General features: G+C 39.2%; 1 protein-coding gene across 5 annotated transcripts in view; it reads right to left on the bottom strand.

Moving 5' to 3' along the window:
- Window positions 1–8100, bottom strand: part of sphkap (SPHK1 interactor, AKAP domain containing) — a 35212-nt gene extending 27112 nt beyond the window's left edge. For 2 of the 5 annotated variants that reach the window (XM_027014468.2, XM_027014467.2), the window contains exons 1-3: window positions 7906–8100; window positions 4863–4965; window positions 1759–1866 (exon numbers count right to left, since the gene is read on the bottom strand). In XM_027014468.2, coding sequence (XP_026870269.2) covers window positions 1759–1866; window positions 4863–4965; window positions 7906–7940 — 246 coding nt within the window. In that variant the 5' untranslated portion in view covers window positions 7941–8100. The remainder of the gene's footprint in view (window positions 1–1758; window positions 1867–4862; window positions 4966–7905) is intronic. The other 3 variants (XM_027014466.2, XM_027014469.2, XM_027014470.2) reach the window with 2 other exon arrangements.
- Between the last annotated feature and the right edge of the window lie 4544 nt (window positions 8101–12644).

The following is a 12644-nucleotide window of genomic DNA, read 5'->3' as shown; positions in this document are numbered from 1 at the left end:
GAGGAACAAAGGAAGAAAAATCAAAGATAAAAAAGAGACATCAAAACACTAAGGCAAAACAGAAACACTCCTGATTTTCTGCTGTGTGTTTTGTTATAATTGTGTATCAAGTGAAACATGTTGGTCTGTGCCCCTAGTGCAACACCTGCTATGTTTGATGGCGAACAAATCACACAAACTGTATTACATCAAAACAACCTCATTCTCTGTCTCTCTCTCACTCTTTCACATTCTGCAGCTGGTACATGGCTTATTTACTTAATTCCTTTTATATTCCGCATTTTATAGGCTATGAGAATTATATGGGGAAGTAAATTTGGTTATATAATGACTTTGTTACTCAACTAATCAGATAAAGTTACATTGTTACATATGTGTATTGCTTCACAGACTTTGCTGAGAAGGATCAGTTTAATTCAGTCTCAAATGAGAGAAGGAGTGTGACTGGATCAGTGAATTCACTGAAATGTCTTAATATACTTTGCTTTAAGTTTTTTATGTAATTTTAACTGTTTCTTATTCCTAAATACAAGTTCAGTCCCCTCATGGTTCTCTTAAGTGAAACTAGGTGATACTGAGGCCACTCTCTTCTCTCCATGTATAAATTTGGCACTAAAGGTTGGCACCAGACTGAGAGGCAGCTGGTCTGTGTGGGTTTAAAATCATAGCCTGTAGGCTGTGTGAGAGGAGCATGCTGGGTGCTAGTGCTACTGGAAAAGAACAATCCTACAGACCCCAAACGACCCCAACATAACCCTAAAACACAATACAGCACCTTAAAAACTCCAACCAATGTCAACAGAACCCTAAAAAATAATTCAGCACCATACAGACCCCAACTGACCCCAAAAGCCCTCTGGAGAACCTGATACAATCTAAAGACACCATCATAATCCTACTGGACACTACATGCATTACAGACTCCAACAGAACCATTAAAGATGCTTCAGACACTCAGACAACCCTTCAGATACCAACAAACCCCAAAAGACCTCTAAAGATCCCCAAAGACCCTGTCAGAGCTCACATTAAACATAAATGAACTTCAAAGGAAAACCTCTTCAATAACAATAATAATTAATCACTTTATTAAATTCCCCTGATAGAATGATCATGAACACATGCAGTTATAAAGGAAGTCTGCCAAGCCACAGGTCTGGAAAAAATAGATTGTATTATTGGTCCATGGTGTGTAACACACGAGGCAGTCACGTCTGTAACTGAGCATAAAGAACAGACTGTGTTATTGGTCTGTGGTGTGTAACACATTAGGCAGTCGCATCTGTAACTGAGCATAAAGAACAGAGAGTATTAGTGATCTGTGGTGTTTAACACACGAGGCAGTTGTGTCTGTAACTGAGCATAAACTCAGAAACATGAAAAATTCATTACTTATTCCTTCCAGAACTAATACCAATGCCTTTTAATTCTATTGAATTCATACATATGTGCTGTTGGTTTATAATTGTGTGTGTGTGTGTGCAAGATTGTATATTTATAAAGTTTGTATACAGACAATACTGCATGTTTTCATGTGTAAACATCTAAATATTATTTTGAGCAAGTATAATCATTCACATGTGTATATTAAAGACTAGGTATTCCTCTGCTCACATGTGTGTGTATGTGAGTGACTGTGTACATGTGTGTATGCATGCATATGTTCATGGGAATGAGTGTGTGTGTGTGTGTGTGTATGTGTGTGTGTGTATGTGTGTATGTCTGTGTGTATGTCTGCTGAGGGTGTCTGTGACTCACAGTGCAGCTCCTGTCGTGTTGGGCCTCTAGGAAGTCAACTCTGCAGAGAGTTTTACTGTTTCTCATCCAGTATTCAGATGAGTCCAAAACACTGTTACTGCACAGCACCTGACACACACAAACAGAAAAAATTAATCAAATGAACATTTAGCACACAGCTGCATCAGACAGATATGATGGAAGGAAACTGCTTCTACATAAACTCACATACAGAGAAACTGGAGGTGGATGCTCTTTCACTATGATACACCTCCACACTGACCAGTTAAACAGAGCCAACACTACACACAGAAGAATCATTCTACCAGTTTACACAGAGCTAACACTACCCACACCTTAGAATCACTCTACCAGTTTACACACACAGCCAACACAACACACACAAGTGAAAGACTGCCAGTTTACACACAGCCAGCACTACACACATGGGAGAGTCACTCTATCAGTTTACACAGATCCAACACTACATACATGGGTGAGTGGACTAAACAAAGTCACTAAATAATCAGAATCACTGACAGAAACTAAAGATTTCCTCTATGAAAAAAATGGCTTGACACATACTGTGATATGTTGTTTAGCCACTAATCTGATTAGCATGTATCATTGAACATCACTGTGTATTAAGGCAATCACAAATACCCACACAGCCAAACAACCCCCCACACACACACACAAACACACATCAGAATGATCTATAATATAATCCATTTCCCCACTGTCCAGTGAAAAAATAGCCACTATTACCCAACACACACACACACACACACACAGTCTCTCTCTCTCTTTCTCTCTCTCACACACACACACGCACACACACACACACACACACACACACACACACACACACACACACACACACACACACACACACACACACACACCAGAATGATCTGCCTACACAAACATTAGGGGCTTGGATTTGCACAATTTTAAAGCTGCTTTGTGACAGCAGCTGTAGTAGAAAGTGCTATATAAATACATTTGCCTTTGACATTAATACAGTAAGACATGCTCTAACCTAAAAAGTTAAAAGATGCACATTTTCATGCACATGTAGCATAAAAAGTACTCTGTGTGTGTGTGTGTGTGTGTGTGTGTGTGTGTGTGTGTTTTTGTGTGTGTGTGATAAATATTTGAGACCATGACCTGACATGCAATCCATTATTTTGGCTTGTTTCTTCATTTCTTCATATATCTTGCCAAAAATTATAATTTTTTTAAATGAATAATTAGTTAAAATATCTTATTAAGTTCAGTAAAGACTTAATTTAAATTAAAATTTAATCTGTATAGTTTATAATGTTCTAAATAATATTATATGTTTAATGTCAAAGAATACCTCTTCTGACATTCTTTTTTGAATGTCAGAATTTTTTTGGCAGTGTCATAAGGATAAAAACACTTGCTAAAAACATATAACGCACTATAGTCTTCATGTAGTGTGTTTGTCTATATCTGGAAGTGTGTATAACAATGAGAAGGTTAATTTATAGTTATAGTTAATTTATAGTATTTATAGTGGTGACCGTTCTCAGCCAGAGGAGGATGGGCCCCCTCTTTGAGTCTTGGTTCCTCTCAAGGTTTCTTTCACATGCTCTAGGCAGATTTTCCTTGCCACTCTTGCCCCAGACTTGCTCACTGATGGCTTGGACTTGGACATTTGTAAAGCTGCACTTCACTTCACTTGATAGTGAGTGTTGACTACAGCATGTCTGTTGATTTGTCTGTGTGTTTGTGTTATTGTCTGTGTTCATGTTTGAGGTGTGTGTGTGTGCGCACGTGTGTGTTTGTGTGTGTGTGTGTGTGTGCGCGCGCACGTGTGTGTGTGTGTGTGTGTGTGTGTGTGTATTTCCTCTGCCCTTGCTGTGTGTACCATCTGTTCTGACACTGTTTATGCCCGGGATAGTCGTATGTTCACACAAGGCTGCATCGTGGTTCAGAATGGGTATATTACAATTTAAATCAACAAAGTGGCACCAAAAACCAGTCATGTGCTATAACTCACAGCACATCAGCTAGGAAGTCATCCAATACTAATCTGCTGTGCAACTGTAATTCACTTTAGGATCAATCCATTAAGCAGAGAGTGGTGGAGGCCACTGACAGTTTGGCGAGAGCAAAGTCTAACCATTTCAGCCAGATAATTCTGGCTTTCTCTCTCTCTCTCTCTCTCTCTCTCTCTCTCTCTCTCTCTCTCTCTCTCTCTCTCTCTCTGTCTCATACACATGCACATACACACACATATACACACACTGGGTTACTGTCAGTGGCATACAGTGCATAAAGTGGGTACTCCTTCTGTATCCCGAAAGCAAAAAAAAAAAAGCAAAAAAAAAAAAACAGCTCAGAAGCCCACAAAATGCAGTGACAGTTGACAAAATAAAAGTGGTGAGTAGGCTAGTTATTAGCCTGATCTTCTTCTCATAGTTTGTCCTACAGAAACTATATACTTTTTCATTTATGGCTAAGATTTATAGATTAAATTGTCTGACCTTGCTTAATTATTATGAGATAGTCATTGAAAGAAAGCTTTCATTGAAAGGTAGAAAAAGACTTTATAATTAGGTACACGCCTATCTCTGTCTCCCAAGTTGTGGCCATTCAAAGTAAGCTGGCTAGCATGTATATAGCCAGTGATGTTTTGCTAATAATGCTATAGCCCCTTCTTCAGAATATGTTATATATACTATATACTATATACCATAGTAAAAATCATAAACTGCACTTTACTGAGGAAATATGTATGTTTTTTCCATCAATTTTTGTTACACCTCTTATAAAGGGTTAGAAGGTTCTGACTGCACACCACTGGTTATTGTCCTGTTTTGACTCTGTCATTCTGTGTGTATTAGTATGTGTGTGGAAAATGCGATGGAAGAGTCAGTCACTAAATAATCATACTCACTGAAAGAAATAAAAGATTGCCTCTCTGAAGGAAAAAAATGGGATATGTTGTTTAGCCACCAATGTGACTTAATCTGATTAGCATGTATCACTGAACATCACTGTGTACTAAGGGCATCACAAACACCTACCCACACCCACACTTACACACACACACACACACACACACACACACACACACTGAGTCACTGGTATACCTTCTTGCAGGCTGAGACAGATGACCCCAGGCTACTTTCTGTTTTGACTCCCTCTGTGTCCACAGAGTCAGAGCCCTCAAACATGGCAGAAGGCTGGAAATTACTGTAGACAGACAGTGAGAGAAAGACACACAGATAGACAGAGAGAGAGTACAGAAAGGGAGAAAGAAGAGCGAGATAGACAAAGACAGAGAGTGAAAAAGCAAGAAAGAGAGAAACAGAAAGACAGAATTATTAGGCACTGCTCTGTTTGAGTGTCTTAGCAATGGGGAGAGGAGTTCTATAGCCAGTGGTTCACATACAGGTACAGGATTGGAGCGCAGGGCACATCTGGAAAGGAGTACATCTGGACTTGCCCTGGCTGACTAGGACAAAATCAGTATCAAACAGCAACTAGTTCCTAAATTGTTCTACCTCTTCAATGACTTGTAAATTAGCAAAATCAAGAGAAAAATAAAAAAATCAGCATGGGGCAGCATTTCAGTTAAACACCTCAGGATTAACTGGCTAATGTACATGCCATGAAAAAGAGTGGGGGAAAAACAATGTCAATAATTACATTTTGCTGAGTGCTTTAAAAAATAAATATGTTTCTACAGAAGTGAAATGCTGCTACACACTATGCTATTCAGTGCTCTCATGTCTCCCCACTAATGTTCAATAAACCATGTTTGTTCAGGCTATGAAACAGTGTATCTGCCTTTATCCCTCCATCATCCCAGCAGAATGCAGTCACAGGGAGAATTCAGTCATGGGCTATTTTCTCATCACAGCGCCTATTAGTTTGTTTGGGGTTAATGTGAAGACTAAGATATACAAATGTATCTCAGAGGATCCATTAGAGCCTTCTGGCATCCAAGCATCAAAGCACATGAATGAATAATCCTCACCTACAGCATAGAAAAGATAGCAGTGCAATAATACATCAAAGCACTCTGTGCTAATAATTCTATAGGCCTTCAGAAGAGCCACAAAAAGCTATGTGTGTATGTATTTCTTCTTCTTCTTAATTTAAACTCTAGTGCAGTTATTCTTTGCTGTTGTAATTTATGTATGGTTATCTCTATACAGTATTATTTCTTCTCATTTTAATTATTATGCTTGTCCAACATGTTTTTACATTTTGCTGATAATGTGGTAGTCCTGCAAGGATTATGAAAACTTATATGAGACTGATTCCACCACTGAATTCATGCTCTGATCTCTTACCATCCCTCAAAGCTACTGCTGCCTCCCCAGCAAGTCTGTTTACCACACAAACCTATTTTCCAAAATATTTTATTACTGAGCCATATCATGGCATTTTAATTTTTAGCACTGCTTTGTTGATGAATTGTATATGTCTAACCAAATTAAATTTCCACTTCTCAGGTCACCTACAATGCCTAGGTCACCTACAGCAAAACATGAACTTTTTAAAAGCATATGGCATAGTTATTTGGCTTGGTAATATCCCTTGCTAATAGATTAAAAATAAATAAATAAACTATTTAATAAATGAGACAAACATAATTCTAACGGCTAGGTGAAGGACATCAAAGGTGTCCACTCACCTTATACCAGGCGCCCTCACTTATACCAACACATAAGATATATTCATTCATTCATTCTCTCTCGCTCGTCTCTCTCTCTCTCTCTCTCTCTCTCTCTCTCTCTCTCTCTCTCTCTCTCTCTCTCTCTCTCTCTCTCTCTCACACACACACACACACACACACACACTGTTTGATCCGCGTCTTTATAAACCTGTATTCCTGAAGAAAAAAAAAACCAACAAACAAAAAAACTCGGCGGGAATTCGTTTTGCTTGAAACTATCAACAAATGCGTACTTATTGGCATATTACTAACCTCTTTCTTCACGTGAGCTTATAACATACTAACGTTACTTAACTTGGGAATATTTATTTAGTTAAACTGACTCAATCTTTTTTGTGATCAAAGTAATTCCCGCTCCCGCTGACCTTTTTCATTAAGAAAGACAATCGAGCGAGCCGTGACTGCTCACAGCTGTCACGCTCATTTCTTTCCCGCGCCTCTTCGGTCACCAGTGTTCATTCCACTTCATTACTAGACAGATTCCACTTTTAATTTGGCGCGGTCAAGGCACCGGTGGGTTTAAATGAAAGGATGTGTGAATTATACATGCTTTCGTCATTGTTACGGTTTTAGAATGACGCCGTTATCTCGTCATTCCGGGGTTGGGATGAAACGGGGGTGATACATCTTAGTGTCGGTTTCACACCTTTATTCCGCCCCTGCAAACCACAATTACAAGACATTAACTGGGCTCAGGTATCAGGACAGGTTATCGACTTGTTACACTTGCTATAAATGTAGTATTAGTTCATCACAAATCAGGCAGGTAGGTTAACTCACTTAATGAGGCAGAATTTAAAGTGGACTTGGAACAAGCAACGAGACCGATGGACTGAGGTTACGGGATATGTTATGACCTAAATGCTAGCAAATAACGTCACGAGCCACCTAAGACAAACATCTTATTTGTCTTATGTTAGACTTACTCGGATCTTCAGCAAGCATCAACCTTTTTGGAAACACTAGAAAACACTATAGTTCCATCTCTAACCTCAAATAAATAATTTCGGTTTTTATAATATAAACACTGTATCTGACCTCTGGCACAAATGGGTGGGGAAAATACAACTTTTTTTTCAGTCGAAAATTGTTCTCGCTACATGCTCACTTTTGAAGCCTCATGTCTCCGTGTATCGCCGGGATACGCGTGCCACCAGAGAAATACTTCTTTACACTAACAATCGATCACCGTACACAGCTGAACCTAAGGGCTCATTATAAAAAATAAAACATGATTCCACGTTTCAGTTCATGAACGACCCAAGGCAGAGACTGCAGCTATTTCTGGTACGCAAGTGTAAAAGTTTTTTTCCTAATAAAACACGATAAAAAATTCTTCCCTCTAATATTGAAAGAACAATACATAGAAAATGTACGTTGCTTCTGAGGTGACACTCCAAGTGCACCGTAAGGAGAAAAATCCGTAAAGATGCAAACTGCAAACATACCCTGGAGTTCTGAGAAGGCATTTTGCCCCTGCCATTCCGCCTCGGACCAGAAACGGACAGGAGCACGTTATATCCCTAAATAATCTGGAATCCTCTGCAGCCAAGTAAATGTGTCCTGCAGTACGAGCACATCGCCATCTGAGCTGAGGAGGAATTCCAGTGCTCGTGCCTCGCTGTGCGTCACGCGTGTTTTTTGTTTTTTTTTTGGATTTTGTGTGTGTGTGTGTGTGTGAGAAAGGAACCATCTTTCGAACAGTCTCATAGACAAAAAGCCAACCATCAATAGATAGCAACAAAAAGAGACATCCAGCTTCTATATATAGCATCTCACATGGTATCTATCTATCTATCTATCTATCTATCTATCTATCTATCTATAGAGGACCCAAGCTTGAAGAAAAAAGACATCCTGGAGGAGTGCAAGTGGTGAATACATATATATATATATATATATATATATATATATATATATATATATATATATATATATATATATATATATATATATATATATATATATATATATATATGGTTTCCAGAGATACAGAGATACAGAGAAACTGGAAGAGGATGTTTTGGATAGAGGTCCTTCATCAGCTTACTCTTCCAGTGGTAAAAATCCTTTTGGGCCTGGGACTTTGAGGTTGTGGTACAGTATTTTTTATTGACCCGAGGATTGAGCTCTTCATGACTGAGATTGATGTTGTCATTCCTGGGATCTATTGGAGCCACTCTTCCATCTTAGGGGTCAAAGACCCAAGTGCCTCTGTCATCATTGGGACAACCCTAGTGTTAACCTTTCACATTCTCTGCATTCTGTTTCAGTCCCTGGTATTTTTTTAACACTTAATTTTCCTTCATTTGGATGTTTCTGTCACTTGGGACTCAATTAATACAGCTCTTTTCTGCATCTTACATATTTATCGAAATGTCTGTTTTTTGCCACAACTTATTTATCTGTCTGGATCTGGAGATCCCATAGGCTTTTAGCCTTGTTGTTCTTCACAGTTGTCTGTGGCTCCCATTTGGACTGGTGGAGGGGGTGGGTTCCAGCTCATGTGCACACATATGCCTTGCATATGTTCCTGTATATAATCCATGCCACTTGGATGTGTGTCTTAATGTGTGCTTTCTCTGCCATTATCTTGTATACTGATACTAGGTGCTGGATAGTCTCAGGGACTCCTCTGCACAGTCTGCATCTTGAGTCTTGTCTGATATAATACACACCTGCTTTGCCCTAGTGCTTTGCGCTTGATCTTCAGCTGCCATGATTAGTGCCTCTGTGCTGATTAAAGAAAGTGTTTAAAGCAGGGCAAGCAGATAACAGGGATGTTTATTGAATATGCATAGGTAACATGGTGCATAGTTCCAGAAGCTATGGACTGCTGAAGTGATCTCTATGCAGAATCTTTCATAAAGAGCTGTGATTATTCCAAAGGCTACAGCTAACCACAGAGTTATGCAAATAAAATACTAATTCCCTGTTGTTTTAATGATATGCTAATTCTCCATGTAATCTAAATGCCATAAAGACAGTAATCTGTCAAATAATTCTGGGGGGCAAGATGTTGGATAGCCAAGGTAGCTAAGGTATGTTTACATCTTTAAAAGATGGTATCTTAATGGACTGCCTGTATATTTGTGCAAATGTGTGTCTGCTCATAATAAAATATTTAAAATAAGACACACAATACCAGAAGGCTATATTCGAGAGATTATTACTCAGATCTAGTTCCTAAGTCTGATGAGTTATGTCTTTCAGTCATCCCATTCTTAAAGAGAGAGTACACACTTTCAAGAGAGTGCATACATTCAAACACACAGACAAAGACACACATACATACACATGCACACTTGATTTGCACAGAAATCTGTATGCGTCTCTGCCTTGGCAATAGTGTTTGATTATTATAATGAGCAGTGTAGGTCAAATCAGTGAGTTATGAGTGCAGGCCGAGGATACACATCGACATACACACCCATACAAACACACATTCAATCATAAATCTGCAGAACAGAACAAGTGCAGCAGGCAGTCTCTTAGTGATTATACTGATTAACTGTGCAATTAACACTAATTACACCCACGTGAGTCAAACATTCTGAGCCTCAATAATACTCTGCACATGTAGACACGTGTATGTGTGTGTTTCTGTAACACACATGTGTATGCGCGCGTGTGTGTAACAAGTATTGCAAGTAATGGTAGTAGAAAAAGAGTGCAAGCCTGAGGAGATAGATAGATAGATAGATAGATAGATAGATAGATAGATAGATAGATAGATAGATAGATAGATAGATAGATAGATAGATAGATAGATAGATAGATAGATAGATAGATAGATTTTAAATACTGCATACAGATTTTCTGTATTCTAATAAAAAGCCTCAGAAATTATATATTATATTATATATATATATATATATATATATATATATATATATATATATATATATATATATATATATATATATATATATATATAAAGAGTAGGTTAATCATTATATAGGTGAATGCATGTGTGCAGAAGAGCAGAGAGCTTGCTGTTGGCACATTCTGTTTCCGGACTGCTGCTGAGTGCATCATAATCCAGAACAGCACTGTGCCAGGACATGCTCTCACACCACACATGCACAACACAAACACCACACACCCTCACAGGATTGATGTCCTGTTTGTGGGTCTTTGCATGTCTGAATCTCTGTGTTTTTACAATTTATCTGGCAACCTTCCCTTTTCTTGTCACCATTTTCTAATCCTCCCACCCTTACACACAAAAGTCTCTTGCTTATCAGTTTTGCTGCTTTCACACACCCACTCTCTTCTACCATTTATTCTTTTATTTTCTCTCCCTGTCTATGTTTCTGTCTTACTGAAAGCAATTACTATGAGAATGAAGCATCTGTCTTGACCATCAGTAAATACATACATATGAAAAGAGGAAGTTTTCATATATGCATACAATATATATATATATATATATATATATATATATATATATATATATATATATATATATATATATATATATATATATATATATATATATATTAGGTTCTCAGTGGAGGTTTGGCCAATGCAAACATGATTTTCTGGAACTTCACAGTGTTTGACTCTGATATACTTTTGACTATGAATGAGAAAGCAGCTCCTCCTTTCTCTTTCCCAGTTCCTCTGTCTGCTAATAATGGCCTGTTCTCAATCATTTCAGTGAAACTAGGGAACCAGTGTCCTTAATCCAGTTAATCCTGAGCAAACTATTACACACTCAACATTCTAAAAACTCAGTAGTCCTCACACTGACATAAGAACATACAACCTTATTAGAATCAAGATGAAGAGTGATTTCTTGTATCAATTATTAGTATTAGTATGCATCCCATGAGGGACTGTGTAAGTTAATTTGAGTGTGTGTGTGTGTGTGTGTGTGTGTGTGTGTGTGTGTGTGTGTGTGTGTGTGTGTGTGTGTGTGTGTGTGTGTGTGTGAAAGTGGATGGATTACTCTGATTGTTTATTAGCCTGGAGAAAGTTCTGTTGCCTCAGACAACTTAATTAGCATCACTAATTAGCATGCAGAGCAAATGGAATAGCAGGTGTTTGGTCTCAGCAATTCAATTAGTGTGCACTATTGCTAACACACTAAGACATCAGGGCACTGTGGACCACAATCAAACACATCAGAATACCACAGACCAGTCACCAAACACAAAACCATTGTCCCTATCCCAAAGAAACCTCAGCCTTCCTGCCTCAAAGACTACCTCCCTGTTGTCCTCACATCGGTCGTGATGAAGTGCTTTGAAAAGCTGGTCAGAGACTTCATCACCTCTTCACTGCCAGCCTCCATCGACCCACTGCAGTTTGAATACCACCAAAACCGCTCCACTGATGACGCAATTACACATCTGCTCCACACCACACTGACCCACTTGGACAAAGGGAGGGGTAATTATGTTAAAATGCTGTTTGTCGACTACAGTTCAGCATTTAATACTATCATTCCCTCCAGATTCACTACCAAGTTGGAGGATCTAGGACTGCATCCATCCCTGTGTGACTGGATCGCCAACTTCCTAACAGACAGAGCACAATGAGTATGGGTGGGCAACTGTGTCTCATCCACCCTCACCCTCAGCACTGGAACTCTCCAGGGTTGTATCCTAAGCCCCCTGCTCTACTCACTGTACACCTATGACTGCGTGGCTACTTCCAGCTCTACCATCATTGTCAAGTTTGCTGGCAATGCCATCGTCATGGGCCTGATCTCAGACAATGTTGAGAGGGCCTTACATGGAGGAGATTAAACACCTGGAAAACTGGTGCCAGGAAAATCTCCTCCAAAATGTCAGCAAGACAAAGGAACTGATTGTGGACTGCAGTAAGAAGCAGGAGTGGCACTACCAACCTGTTAGGATTAACGGAACCACGTTGGAGAGAGTAGACAGTTTCGGGTACCTTGGACTTCACATCTCGCAGGACCTGTCCTGGTCCCGTCACACCAACTCACTGGCAAAGAAGGCTTGTCAGCGTCTTTACCATCTCAGATGCCTAAGAGACTTCAGACTGCCCTCCAAGGTGCTGTGGAACGTCTACACCTGCACTATTGAGAGCATCTTCATGGGGAACATCACAGTCTGGTTTGGGAACTGCACCAAGCAGGACAGACAAGCACTCCAAAGGGTGGTGCATTCAGCAGAGCGCATCACTCATTCGGAACTTCCTGACCTGCAGACCA

Source organism: Electrophorus electricus, chromosome 4 (genome assembly GCF_013358815.1).
Source record: "Electrophorus electricus isolate fEleEle1 chromosome 4, fEleEle1.pri, whole genome shotgun sequence".
Taxonomy (NCBI): domain Eukaryota; kingdom Metazoa; phylum Chordata; class Actinopteri; order Gymnotiformes; family Gymnotidae; genus Electrophorus; species Electrophorus electricus.
The sequence above is the reverse complement of the archived record's forward strand: the minus strand, read 5'-3'. Positions and strand labels throughout refer to the sequence as shown.